Genomic DNA, 12,618 nt, shown 5'->3' with positions numbered 1-12,618 from the left:
ACCACTTTAAATGTTGACTGTGTGGAGATTAAGTTGCTGAGCTGGAGCAGTTCGCACCCGTTTTCTGAACTGCAAAACGACGACTGAGCGAAAGCGCACCGACACAGGCCCGTCAGGTGATTGGTTAGACTCACATGACATCATTCACGGTCCGCTCTTTCGATGTCTGCGAGCCTGCAAACTTGGAAATCAGAGTCTCGCGGAAAGGGGCACATCTGGCGGGAGTCCGCTTGAGACAGAAGCTTTGCGCCTGGTCTCGCGGTACGCACCGGTCAACAGTGATTTGGAATAGTATCATGCTGTCCTTAAAGACTCTGACGTGAACGCGTGCGATGTGCTTAACAACAAGAAAATAATAATTTTGAAATCTCACAACATGAGGACAGCGCTTTCACTCTCTGACAGGGAAAACTTCCAGTGAGACTGAGAGGGATTTCCACGGGCTGAAAGCCTTCCACAGCATGCGCAATGGACACCACTAACGGCACAGGACCTGGCGGGCTCGCGCCCTGGAACTTTAACAGTAAGTTATCATACACAATTTGTTTTTCTATTTTTAATTTTCTTCCTGTTATTGAAGCAACATATTAATATAACCCAGAGAATACGGGGTAAAATGTACTGTGCAGAGGATTACATTTTGCGTTAAAAAGCTTGGTTAAATAGCTTCTAAAATAATTTCTAGATTCACATGACTGCGGGATTGCTGTTTCACATTCAAATTAAATTTCACTTAGCCTACATAAAGAGACGTTTTCATGTATTTACGTGAGTTTATAAATGTAGGCTATCTATTTCTGGCCATCTTGATTTCCATTATGTTCACATAAAGCGTGCAACTGACCGTAAAAAAAACCGCGAGCGCACTTTCTCTGGTGCGCTTGATAAACTGTCAAATCTGTCCTATCAGTGTTGCGGTTTTGTTGAGAAAAACGCACCTAAAAGAGAAAGGTGCATTCATGCGTGCACTACTATGACAAAGACTTCAGAACAAGTCGAATAATAAGATAAAAGGAACATTAGTTTGCTTGTACTACACTGTTCGTTGGGCACTTGCAAGCCCCCCCCCCCCCGACCCCCCCAAAAATCCAACAGAATAATTGTACATATTTTATCCATACAATTATTGATACAAAAAATGTAGATAACAAAGACAATTAGACAGATCGCTCTCCTTACCTCCCGTCCCAGTCCATTTAAAGTGGTATGCCTTCCATTGTGCACGTTACTGCGTTAATAGAACACATAAACTGTATTCATATACTGGTCAACCCGTGGGAATAGGTCTTATGAGAGTAGCCTATACTGGCCACACACCAATCAGGTAAGCAAGGACTATAGGATATATAGTCAGAGTGTTGTTGGGGACGAAGCGGTGATGGTGGGGATTGACAAAAGCTTAAGGTCAAGGTAGATTTGATTATGTTCTCTCATCTGCTCTTCTATCTTTGTATCTCTTCTCCTCTCTCTGGAACCCATATCGTTTTCTCTTTCCCTTCCTTCTTTCTGCGCCTCTCTCCTCTCCTCTGCTCTCTGTAGCGCGTTTGCGGTGCTCTATAGCTGGCTGTGATGACCGACACTCAGACAGTAGATAGGGATCATTTAGCTGGTTGCCCTTAAACCCAGACTCATTTAATATTAGCTGCTACACCACAAACATCTGTTTTGAACCCCTGTTCACACGAGCAGACGGGATGTGATGTTTGGTCCAGATTAGGACACCAGAAAGGGGTTTCAGCTCTGATGCTGGTGGTTGTGTGATCCATTAATGAGGTGTCCAGGATGCCAGGTTTGCCCGCCCTCTACAGACGTCCCTTTACAGACGTCCCTTTGCAGGCGCTCCAACACTCTGCGCTCTTGAACAGTTGATTAACAGACCCTGCAGGATGTAAATACCTTGACGATGCTCCCCATTGGCTCAGGAGAGGAAGCTATCTGGCTGAACACTACAGTAATGGGGTCACACCACTCCCAACCCTGTTTCTCACACACACATACACACACATACACACACACACACACCATCTCTTCAACGCACACTCATGCACACAGACTCAAACCCTCACATACCCCTACACATAGTTGTAATATCTCTCTCACACACACCCCTCCTGGTAACCCAGTTTCAGGAGCTGGATTCTGACTGTGCAGCAGCCCCAGATGTTTGGCCACGCTGGCACACAACACACCCAGACTCTCTGGCGCAGAGCGTCAGCCTGGCTCTGCTCTCTGCAGTGCTGGGGTGCTGGGGCTAGAGAACTGGGGCTAGAGAGCTGGGGCTAGAGACAGGCTAAGGAGCTAGAGCAAGGGCACTGGGCTATAGAGCACTGGGGCTAGGGATGTAGGAACAGACATGGTGGTGTGCGGGGAATCAGAGAGATGAAGCTGTACCTTAATCAGTTGGTGGCTGCAAGTCAATTGCATGCTGAGTGTTTGTGAGCATGTGGGATTTTGTGCATGATGGTGTGTTTCTGTGTGTGTGTGTGTGTGTGTGTTTGTGTGTGTGTGTGAGAGAGAGAGAGAGAGAGAGAGAGAGAGAGAGAGAGAGAGAGAGAGAGAGAGAGAGAGAGAGAGAGGGGGGGGGGGGGGGGGGGCGGGGAGTGAGAGAGTGTGTTCTGTGACAGACCCAGACCTAAACACAATCCAGGCAAGATCCAAACCAGACCAGATTCCTTGTGTGTCTACCTACCATGCACCTGTGTGGTTATAGCATGTGTAGGTCTTGATAGAGTCTTGATACCGAGTGTTTTATGGAGTCTCCACTGTGGAACTAATCGTTTTACTGTCATAGGAAATTGATAATTACAACACTGTATGTTTTATATTTCATGAAACCAAAGTTTTCTTTCCCTCTCTCGTTCTTTCTCTCTCTCTTTCTCACTTTTTCACTCACTCACTCACTCACTCACTCACTCACTCACTCACTCACTCACTTACACACACACAAGTACACATACATTGCCCCAAACGCATCTGTCCCTCTCATCTCCCTCTTTCCGCTTCGTTTCCTCTGTGTGCCTCTCAGATTCTGTAGTTACCGTAGTGACCGTAGGGGTCCATGTGATCCCGGAGCGTTCCAAATGAGAAACTCACCGTCTACCACCTTGCTCCTGATGCTCTGATTGACTTGGGCCTAATGGAGGCCAGTGGGTCCTGGGCTCCTGTTGGAGCATGACATCCTCTCACCAGATGTGCCTCTATGTGGCGGTCTGTCAGTTGTTCCTCCTCGTCTCCCTCCTCTCCTCTCTCCTCCCGTTCTCTCTATTTATAAACTCATCAGAGGCAGGAGGCTGTGACGAGGCAGGAGGTATGAGGCACCTCAGCTCTGGTGAATGACAGCTGTTCGAGCTGCTCTCTGGATGTGAGAGCAGGAGAGAAGACTGAGGTTGGAGGTGCAGATAGACAACAGCCCAGCTGACAGGCCCCAGTGCGGACACAGTGGGGGCTGTCACATGAATCAGTGAGACCAGCGGGGAAAGAGCCATGTGCGATTTGATGCATGTGTCTTGCTTCTCAATGTTTCATAGCAACACGTAGTTGTGTTCCTGTCATGTACGCCCACCGCCTCTGGGATCTTTCTTTTATCTCTCCTTCTTGTCATGTGTGTCTCGCTCTCCTTGTCTATCTCCCTCCCTGTCTCTCTTTCTCTCTCTCTCACTCCCCCCCTCTCTTTCTTTTTCCTTCCCTAATGTGAAAACACAATTCTCTTGCAGTTCTTCCATCTGAGATTACCTTTCACTAATTCTTGATTCCATTTGACTCTGAAAGGCTGCCAGGTTTCGTGCGGGCTGGGCGTTGCCAACAGCCGCATGGGTGTGTGTCTGTGTGTGTGTGTGCATCTGCGTGTGTGCGTGTGTATGTTAGTAATGAGTATAATGATAATCCGAGGTGAGTGTGGCGGACATGAAGCAGCTGGCTCTGTGGAGCATGCACCCTGTAGCGTACTCTGCTGAGTTCCCGCACTTCAGCGCAGCAAGATGAGCTAGTTAACACAGACACACCCTGTCATCTGCCTTCAGACGGGGGTGTGCCTTCCCCTCCAGTCCCCCTACCTTTTTCCTCTTCTGCTCCCGCCCCCCATCTCTTCAATATGAGCATCCCTCCCTCCTCCTCCCCTGCCTGTTAACCACTCTCCCTCCCCCTTCACAGTGAGACCAGCTGTCTGTCAGTCAGTCCTCCCTTAGATCTCCTGCAGTGCAGACAAACTGTAAACCCCACCCATCTTAGATCAGATGCTCCAGAAGGGCTGAGCCAACACTCACATCTAACAGATCTTTTCGTGGATCCAGCTTCTTGGCTCAGCGCTGCTGACATAACAGGTACTGTAACAGTCAGTCAGTTAGTCAGTGAGACAGTCAGCAAGTCGGTAAGTCCAATCAGCCAGTCTGTCTACATGCTTTATACACGCTGTGTGTGTGTGTTTGTGACAGTATGTGTGTTAAAGCATTATGAATGTGTGTGTGAGTCCATTAGAAAGATGTTTCAGGGCATTCTTCTCGTTCAGGAGATTCATACTCTTATAGGATTAAATGCACAATGTGTGCAAATGTTTAGTAGTCTCAAATCAGAGTCTTTAGGCAGTCTTTTAGTTACATGATTTTACTGTCTGTGCCTGTGAGATTGTAATTTGTGGCTGTTTGAGATTACTGCAGTCTGCCACCAGTACAATACAATACCAGTTTATTAATTTCCAATTTATATCAAATCAAATCACTGACACATACAGTGTGTGATATGATTAGTGTCAGTGAAGAGTGTTTGATGAATACACTCACTGTGTGTGAGTGTCTTACAGTTATACAGGTTAGGGTAATGGCAAGTCAAGCAACAAGTCAGTCAGCCAAGCAATCATTAAGGCACCAAGCCAGCTATCCAGGCACAGTGACCAGCCAGCCAGGCACAGTGGAACAGACAGCCAGCCAGCCAGCCAGATAGGGTGCTGGGACTTGGGAAGCCCCTGGGATCTCAGGGAATCTCTATTCTTCCTGCTTCCTTTTCCTGCCTGCTGGGTAATATATGAAGGGGTTTTTCAACAGCATCTGGTGCAGTCAGCTTCCTGCCGCAGCTCTCTCTCTCTCTCTCTCTCTCTCTCTCTCTCTCTCTCTCTCTCTCTCTCTCTCTCTCTCTCTCTCACTCACCTTCTCACTCACTCACCTTCTCACTCACTCACTCCATCACATGTCCATCACACTCTCACATCTTAATGAGGTGTTCTGTTCAAACAACATATGCTACAGTCAGAAATTCCATATGTAAAGCAATAATACACACATACTCACACATGCATGAACACATGCATACACACAGGCACACACTTTCGCACACAACACTTACTCTACAATCAAAAAGCATGTACATTATACTTTAACGTAATGTACATGTGTAACGTAACACTCTTCTCTCTCTCTCTCTCTCTCTCTCTCTCTCTCTCTCTCTCTCTCTCTCTCTCTCTCTCTCTCTCTCTCTCTCTCTCTCTCTCTCTCTCTCTCTCTCTCACTCTCTCACACACACACACCTTCCCTAGTCCGTGTGCAGCAGAGTGTTTGAGTCTCAGGTGCTCTGCCTCAGAGACAGGAAGTCCCACAATCCCAGAGACTCATGGAAAATGGATCCCAGTATTTAATAGTTGAACAGGTCCTGTGGGATGCAGGTGCAGCTGGGGTCTCACAGTGAAACACACTTGGATAATTGATCATCTTGTTCATAGATATTTCATCACATATGGAGTAGTATGGAAGGGGGGGGGGGTGTAGGTTGTGTAATTCATGGCTTCATGGGGAGAGGAGGGGTGTTGGGGGACAATGATTGGGAGTAGAGAGGAAGAGGAGATGGGTGGGTGAGTGATGGGGGAGGGGGGGAGGGTTAAGGTTAGTACCGACTTAAAGGACCATGGTAGACTGTGGTACTAGTCGTCCGTACACACGCACGCACGCGCACACACACACACACACGCACATACACACACAGGAGACATTCTAATACAAGATGGACATAGCAGGTCTCCATCTCAGAGACACTTTAAGACCTGGAGCTAACAGCTGGATCATACACCTGGATAGAACACCCGAGAAGCAGCTTCTCCTCCTGGATCCAGCCCTGAGGAAGCAGCCTCTCTTACAGCTCTCTGATCCAGAGCTGTCAGCCTTCAGACACAGCAGAAGATCAGGCCCTGCAGGGTGTAAGAAAGCTGGAGGCCGACCAGAGGGAAGAGAGGGAAAAGAGATAGAAGTATAGAGAGGAGTGTAACACTAAAGAGTAAACCAGAAACAGAGAGAATGCTCTATCCATTTGTGGACGGTTACAGAGCCACTGCCACTCCCAGTACAGGGTTATTTAAAGAATCCCTCTGAGTCTTGTAGAGCTTCTGAATGCCCACATCAGTGCTAGAGAGCTAGGCGGGGATGAGAGGGGGAGGGGCAGGGGGGGGGGTGAACTCCACTCCAGGGTCGGAGTGAGAATCGAAGGGGGGGAAGGTGAAAAACAGAGAATAGTGACAGAAGAGAAGACAACAAAAAGGAGAAAAGAGATCATATCGGGAAAAAAAGAGTGAGAGAAAAACAGCGAGTGGAGAGGGGGGAATGAGGAAGAAGAGGGACAAATAGAGGTACTAGTAAAGAGAGGAAAAGTCAAGAGTTAAGAAGCTATGACCCAGCGAGAGAAAGAGAAGGAGTCAGGGCGACGTTTGAATGTTAACAGGCTGCGTCTCCGTCTGACTGTTATCAAAAAGAATGGTTTATGCACCCCCGCCCTGGCGCAGAGAAATATGGATTTTCAGCCAGTTTGATCTCCTCTGAGGTATTTTTAACTTCAAAGATGGCTGAGCAGAACAGACCTACCACATGCCCACAGGAGCTGCCCCTCTCTCTCCTCCTGACTCTTACAGCACCTACTGCATCCTGACTCCTTTATCCTAGCTTTCCTCCCGACTCCTACAGCATTTCCTAAATCTTGACTCTTTGCTCCTCTCACCCTGACACCTTCCACCTGGCAGAGCCTCTTTCTTCAGCTCTTCTCTCAGGGCGTTATGACACCAGTCATCCAGTAGAGGGCTGTCTCTCAGAACCTCTGCTTCTCATAGTGAAATGCTGCAACATTTACCTGAGGGCTCTCCAACTCTGCTCCTGAAGAGACACCCATTTGTAGGTTCTCTCTCCAACCCTGCTCCTGGAGAGACATCCTACTGTTTACACTCCACCCAGGATGGTATCTCTCCAGGAAGAGACCTTCAGGATGGTATCTCTCCAGGAACAGACCTTGAGACAGTAGGGAGTGTGTAGGAACAGACTTTGAGACAGTAGGGAGCATGTAGGAACAGACCTTGAAGCAGTAAGGAGCGTGTAGGAACAGACCTTGAAGCAGTAAGGAGCGTGTAGGAACAGACCTTGAAGCAGTAAGGAGCGTGTAGGAACAGACCTTGAGACAGTAGGGACCATGTAAGAACCATCATAATGATACTTCTGGGCTTTAAGAGCTTCTTTACACGCTCAGTGCACGCCTCATGCAACATGTACACACATTCTCACATACACTCATGTACACACAATTCCATGATATATCTCTTCATGATTCAGTAAAGACACTGATAAATATTTCAGCAATTTCTTGATTGAGGAGTTCTTCCAGCTGGAGTTTTCACAGTCGACCAATTTACTGTTTGCATTACAAAGCTCTACAGCTGTTATACTACAGGGAGAACTTCCGTGTGTGCATGTGTTTGTGTGTGTTTGTATATATGTATTTATATGTGTGTGTGTTTTGTGCTTGTTTATGTGTGTGTGTTTGTTTGTGTTTGTATGTGCTTGGGCATGTGTGTTATGTGGCAGAGATGGCAAAAGTACACACATCCTTCACTCAAGTAGAAGTACAGATACTCATGTTTAAAAAGACTCTGATAAAAGTTGAAGTGCTGACAACACTTTTTCACTCAAGTTACAGTAAAGAAGTATGGGCTCTGACATATAAAAAATAACCATTACCTGTTTTAGTGTTATGCTGGTAACTGGACCTCAAATAATACATTTGTACAGAAGAACACTATATATAGACACACAATGCATTCGCCAGAAAACCATTTTGACACAGACAATTTTGAACATCTCCCTCATATATGGCCATGGGGGGGGGATCAGGAATGTCTCTTTTCTCAGTCATGTCGACATCGGTAACTCCCTCTGTCTCATCCATAACATTAGCCATTCTTCTTGTTGCCTTCTGCCTTCCTCCATTATTAGCTTACGTTTGTTGTGCATGATAGCCAGGAAATGAAAAAGGGTGTTCAATGACAAGAAATAATATTGATCATGCCATCAAATGCAGATTAAAACGAAAGTAACAAAACTGGTTTGAAAATGTAAGAAAAAGAAAGTACAGATATTGGTGTGAAATATTTATTAAGGAGGGAAAGTAAAAAGGTGTAATAATAAATAGTGAAGTAAAGTACTGATACCAGAAAAATCTACTTAAGTACAGTAACAAAGTATTTTTTTGTTTCTTCCCATCTCTGGTTTGTGGTACAGATGATGACGAAACCTCAAGAAACAGCACGATCCACGGTTCCTTAATGTTTCATGTAGATCAGTCTCTGCCTCAGTTTTGATCTGATTACCATTCAACACATGGAGATTCTGCATAATTTGAATTAGTAGCTTACCCACTCTCTCTGATCAACGTCATTGTGTGTGCGTGTGCGTGTGTATATTTGCCTCCTGGCGTTCCATATTAGCATGCAGAGAAAAGTTGATCCATGCATTTAATCTGATCTGTTTCAGACATTATTGAACAATTAACCTTTAGGTCAAGCTGAATTTCTGCAGGGGGACATCTGATCTCTGTTGATTAATCTGTCTGTGGTGTCTTAATGAGAGGAGAAGCCACCTGGGCAGGGCAGATAGTAGATCACAGGGCAGAGGTCTACATCATTGTGTGATGAACTGGGGGCACTGAGAGAACACTCCATCCATTATAAACAGACTCTGTCAGCCACATGATCCTGCATTTCTGTGTGTGCGCTCACAATCCTTATGTTAAGAACAAGAACCCTACGTTAGAGTTATACATGTTGATTTCTGTGCGTCCATCCTGTTTGATGTCCATCTATGGTTAATAATGCACACCGATCGAATGTAGAATGCTTAAAGGAGCCTTAACATGCCGCTGCATTACAAATCATGTGTTACGCAAAACACCTCCACAGAACCAGAGCCCTCACAGCTGTGCTCTTTACATGGTTATGATTCAACACTTCGATTTGTCGACAGATATCGTTTGTATTGATAGTCAATACTAAACATATATTATGAATGCCTCTCTCACTTCCTTTTTGCTTGTTTTGCTCTCTTTCTCTTTATCTCATCAGATTCACTTACCAACGTGTCCACAGACATCTTCCTGACCAATCAGAGCTGCGATGTGGGTAACGGCACCTGCACGGGCACAGAGGGGTCGGGGTTTGGCAGCCCCTACAAGACAGTGGAGATGTTGTTTATTGCCCTGGTAACGGGTTCCCTTAGCTTTGTGACAGTGGTGGGCAACATCCTAGTCATGCTGTCAATCAAAGTCAACCGCCACTTGCAGACCGTGAACAATTACTTCCTGTTCTCGCTGGCATGTGCTGACCTCATCATTGGTGTGTTCTCCATGAACCTCTACACGGTGTACCTAATCATGGGCTATTGGCCATTGGGGCCGGTGGTGTGTGACCTCTGGCTGGCGCTAGACTATGTGGTCAGCAACGCCTCCGTCATGAACCTGCTCATCATCAGTTTTGACCGCTACTTTTGTGTGACCAAGCCGCTCAGCTACCCAACAAGACGCACCACTAAGATGGCGGGCCTGATGATCGCGGCAGCCTGGGTGCTCTCCTTCATCCTGTGGGCTCCCGCCATCTTGTTCTGGCAGTTCATCGTGGGCGAGCGGACGGTCCCGCCCGGAGAGTGCTACATCCAGTTCCTGTCCAACCCGGCGGTGACCTTTGGCACAGCAATCGCTGCGTTCTACCTGCCCGTGGTCATCATGACAGTTCTGTACATCCACATCTCACTGGCCAGCCGCAGCCGTGTGTCCAAGCAGAAGTCTGAGGCTAAGAAGGAGAAGAAGGGGCTGAAGGCCCCAGGGCTACTCAAGAGCCACATCCTGAAGCAAAACAACAACAACCAGCTGCCCTCCACTGCCAAGCCAAGTCTGGAGAGCAGCGCCGCCCTGGAGGACACGCTGAAGAACGGCAGGGTGGAGGAGGCCCCACCCAGCCAGGCCCAGCCAAGCACCGCCCCCGCCGAGGAGAAGGAGACCTCCAATGACTCCAGCACTGCCAGCAATGCCCCAAAGGAACCCAAAGAACGTGCTAACAGCGAGGCCACTTCAGAGGTCGGGCTCTGTCCTCCTGCCACCCCCACGCCCGCACCCTCTGCCACTCCAGCCGTCAAAGTAAACCCCGGCTCCAAGTGGTCGAAGATCAAGATTGTGACAAAGCAGGCAGGGGACGAGTGCATCACCGCCATCGAGATTGTACCCCCCAATGAGCAGGCGGAACGCCACTCCATCCCCGTTAACCGACCGCGCACCGTGGCAAGAAAGTTTGCCAGCATTGCCCGCAGCCAGGTGAAGAGGAAGAGGCAGATGGAGGCCCGGGAGAAGAAGGTCACGAAGACGATCTTCGCCATCCTGCTGGCTTTCATCCTGACCTGGACACCCTACAACGTCATGGTGCTCATCTCCACCTTCTGCCAGTCCTGTGTGCCAGACACGGTCTGGGCCATCGGCTACTGGCTCTGCTATGTCAACTCAACCATCAACCCAGCTTGCTACGCCCTCTGCAACGCCACCTTCAAGAAGACCTTCAAGAACCTGCTCATGTGCCAGTACAAGAACATCGGCACCAGATGAGCTGGACCTAGGAATAGAGGGATGGAGGGATGAGGGACGGAGCAGGAAAGTCTGAGGATTGAGGAGAGGGTTTATACTGCAATATCTTGTATACAAAGAAGAAGGGGAAGATGTGGACCAGACTAGAATAGTGGGAAATAGAAGAAGAGAAGAGGTGGGCGAGAAGGAGGGAGTCAAGAAGATTGAAAGAAAGGGATAAAGGAGGGGATGGGGATACAGGCGGGGACAGAAGGACAGGATGGGAGGTAGTTCCAGATCTCTCTATCTCCCTGATTCTCCTCAAAGAAGACATAATCCACTGTGTAGACCGGATCTTAATGAACAGCATACACCTACATTCAATGCTGTGTGTGGGTTGGGCCTAAGACCTAGTTATATGTGTAACCCTCATATATGAGACATTAACACTTGAATTCTGAATCTGTTGGTGGGTTGGCTGTATTCCTCCCTTCAGAGACAGAGAATACAGATCGTCTTCAGTACAAGGCAGTGAGTGAGAGAAACACTTTCTCTCTCCTCCCTCCTTTCTCTCTATCTTTTCCTTCCCTTGCTTTCCCCCTCCTTCCCTCCGTCCCTCCCTCCTTCCCTCGGCCCCAAACCATCACAACCAGGAAAGGAGATGAGAGGATGAGAGCCCCAGGAGTCTGGTCGTACCAGCCTCTCAGACAGCTCCACCTCAGAGAACTGTAACATCACCGTGGTGGAGGTGTAATACTGTAAGACGCCTTTACCCCCACCAGTCTCAGTGACTTGCTAGACGAGAAACAACCCCTGTTGTGTTAGTTCCAAAAGAATGTGGTTCCAAATGATGACAGAAGTGGTTGGAAAACCACCTGGCCTGAGATCTACCGATGTGTGCTGACTTCCTGAGCCAATGCCTGTTGCTTGGTTTCAGGTTAACGAGCTAGTGCTAGTTAAGTGCTTTCGTGCAGGAAAACACAGGTCATAATTCTCATTTCAATCAGGAGATCATGATGTAAATGTTTCTCAAAGTTATTAAAGAAAACCAAAATTGAACCCTCTACATAAACAGGAATTGTTTTGAAGATGCAGTTGGGTACTATAACTCTAGGCCAGTCTCGGTGAAGGATGTGTCAAACTTCCTGGATGAACTGCAAATGCAGATGTCCAAGAAATTGTGTACATATGTGTGTGACCGTGATGTACAGAGTAAGATTATTAACGTGTTTTATATAATTGATCTCTACCACCAGAGTCTTTTATGTAAATAGCAGAATGTTGTATGCTTCCTGTTCGTTCTACAGAGTTCAGCTTTCCTCATGCGTTTACTATCTGAGTGTTTGTACCTCTCCTGTGCTACAATTGTGATTTACACACTTTTACAAATTGAATATAAACTATATAACTGTCTGTATATGCAAAACTTAACTAAGAGATTGTATTTCTAATCTGTCGTTTCAACTTGGACTTTTGGAAACATTGTAAATGGATTGACATTTTTGCTGTTTTGAAATGCCAATGGTGGTTATAGTTCTTAATCTTGCAACAACAACCCTCCAGATTAAGACACAGGGTGCGGTCTGACAATAGCCCTCCAGATTAGGACTATAAGGCTAGGGTGGGGCTGTGGTGTGGCATGATAGGGTGGAGTCCCCCACAACCCCCTCCCAGACCCTGAGCCAGTGTACAGAGCCTGAGGATCAACATGTTCTTTTCTAACCTGTATAATAAAGATCTTGGACTGACTAAACAGTCTCACTGTTGTTTTTACACACA

General features: G+C 47.2%; 1 protein-coding gene across 1 annotated transcript; it reads left to right on the top strand.

Annotated features, from left to right (window-relative positions):
* Positions 1-223: 223 nt before the first annotated feature.
* chrm4a (cholinergic receptor, muscarinic 4a) lies at positions 224-12,582 on the top strand. Its single transcript, XM_047042820.1, has 2 exons — positions 224-523; positions 9,356-12,582. The coding sequence occupies exons 1-2, from the start codon at positions 469-471 to the stop codon at positions 10,879-10,881; spliced, it is 1,581 nt and encodes a 526-aa protein (XP_046898776.1). The 5' UTR covers positions 224-468; the 3' UTR covers positions 10,882-12,582.
* The last annotated feature ends 36 nt before the right edge of the window (positions 12,583-12,618 follow it).

Source organism: Hypomesus transpacificus, chromosome 19 (assembly GCF_021917145.1).
Source record: "Hypomesus transpacificus isolate Combined female chromosome 19, fHypTra1, whole genome shotgun sequence".
NCBI classification, from domain to species: Eukaryota; Metazoa; Chordata; class Actinopteri; order Osmeriformes; family Osmeridae; genus Hypomesus; species Hypomesus transpacificus.
Note: the sequence above shows the minus strand (reverse complement) of the source record. Positions and strands in the feature narration are given on the sequence as shown.

What these genes read in the sequence shown, in the direction of transcription:
- chrm4a (XM_047042820.1), top strand. Translation starts at nt 469, where the DNA reads ATGGACACCACTAACGGCACAGGACCTGGCGGGCTCGCGCCCTGGAAC. An exon ending in CGCGCCCTGGAACTTTAACA is followed by an intron (nt 524 to 9,355) that starts GTAAGTTATCAT and finishes TTATCTCATCAG; the next exon opens with ATTCACTTACCAACGTGTCC.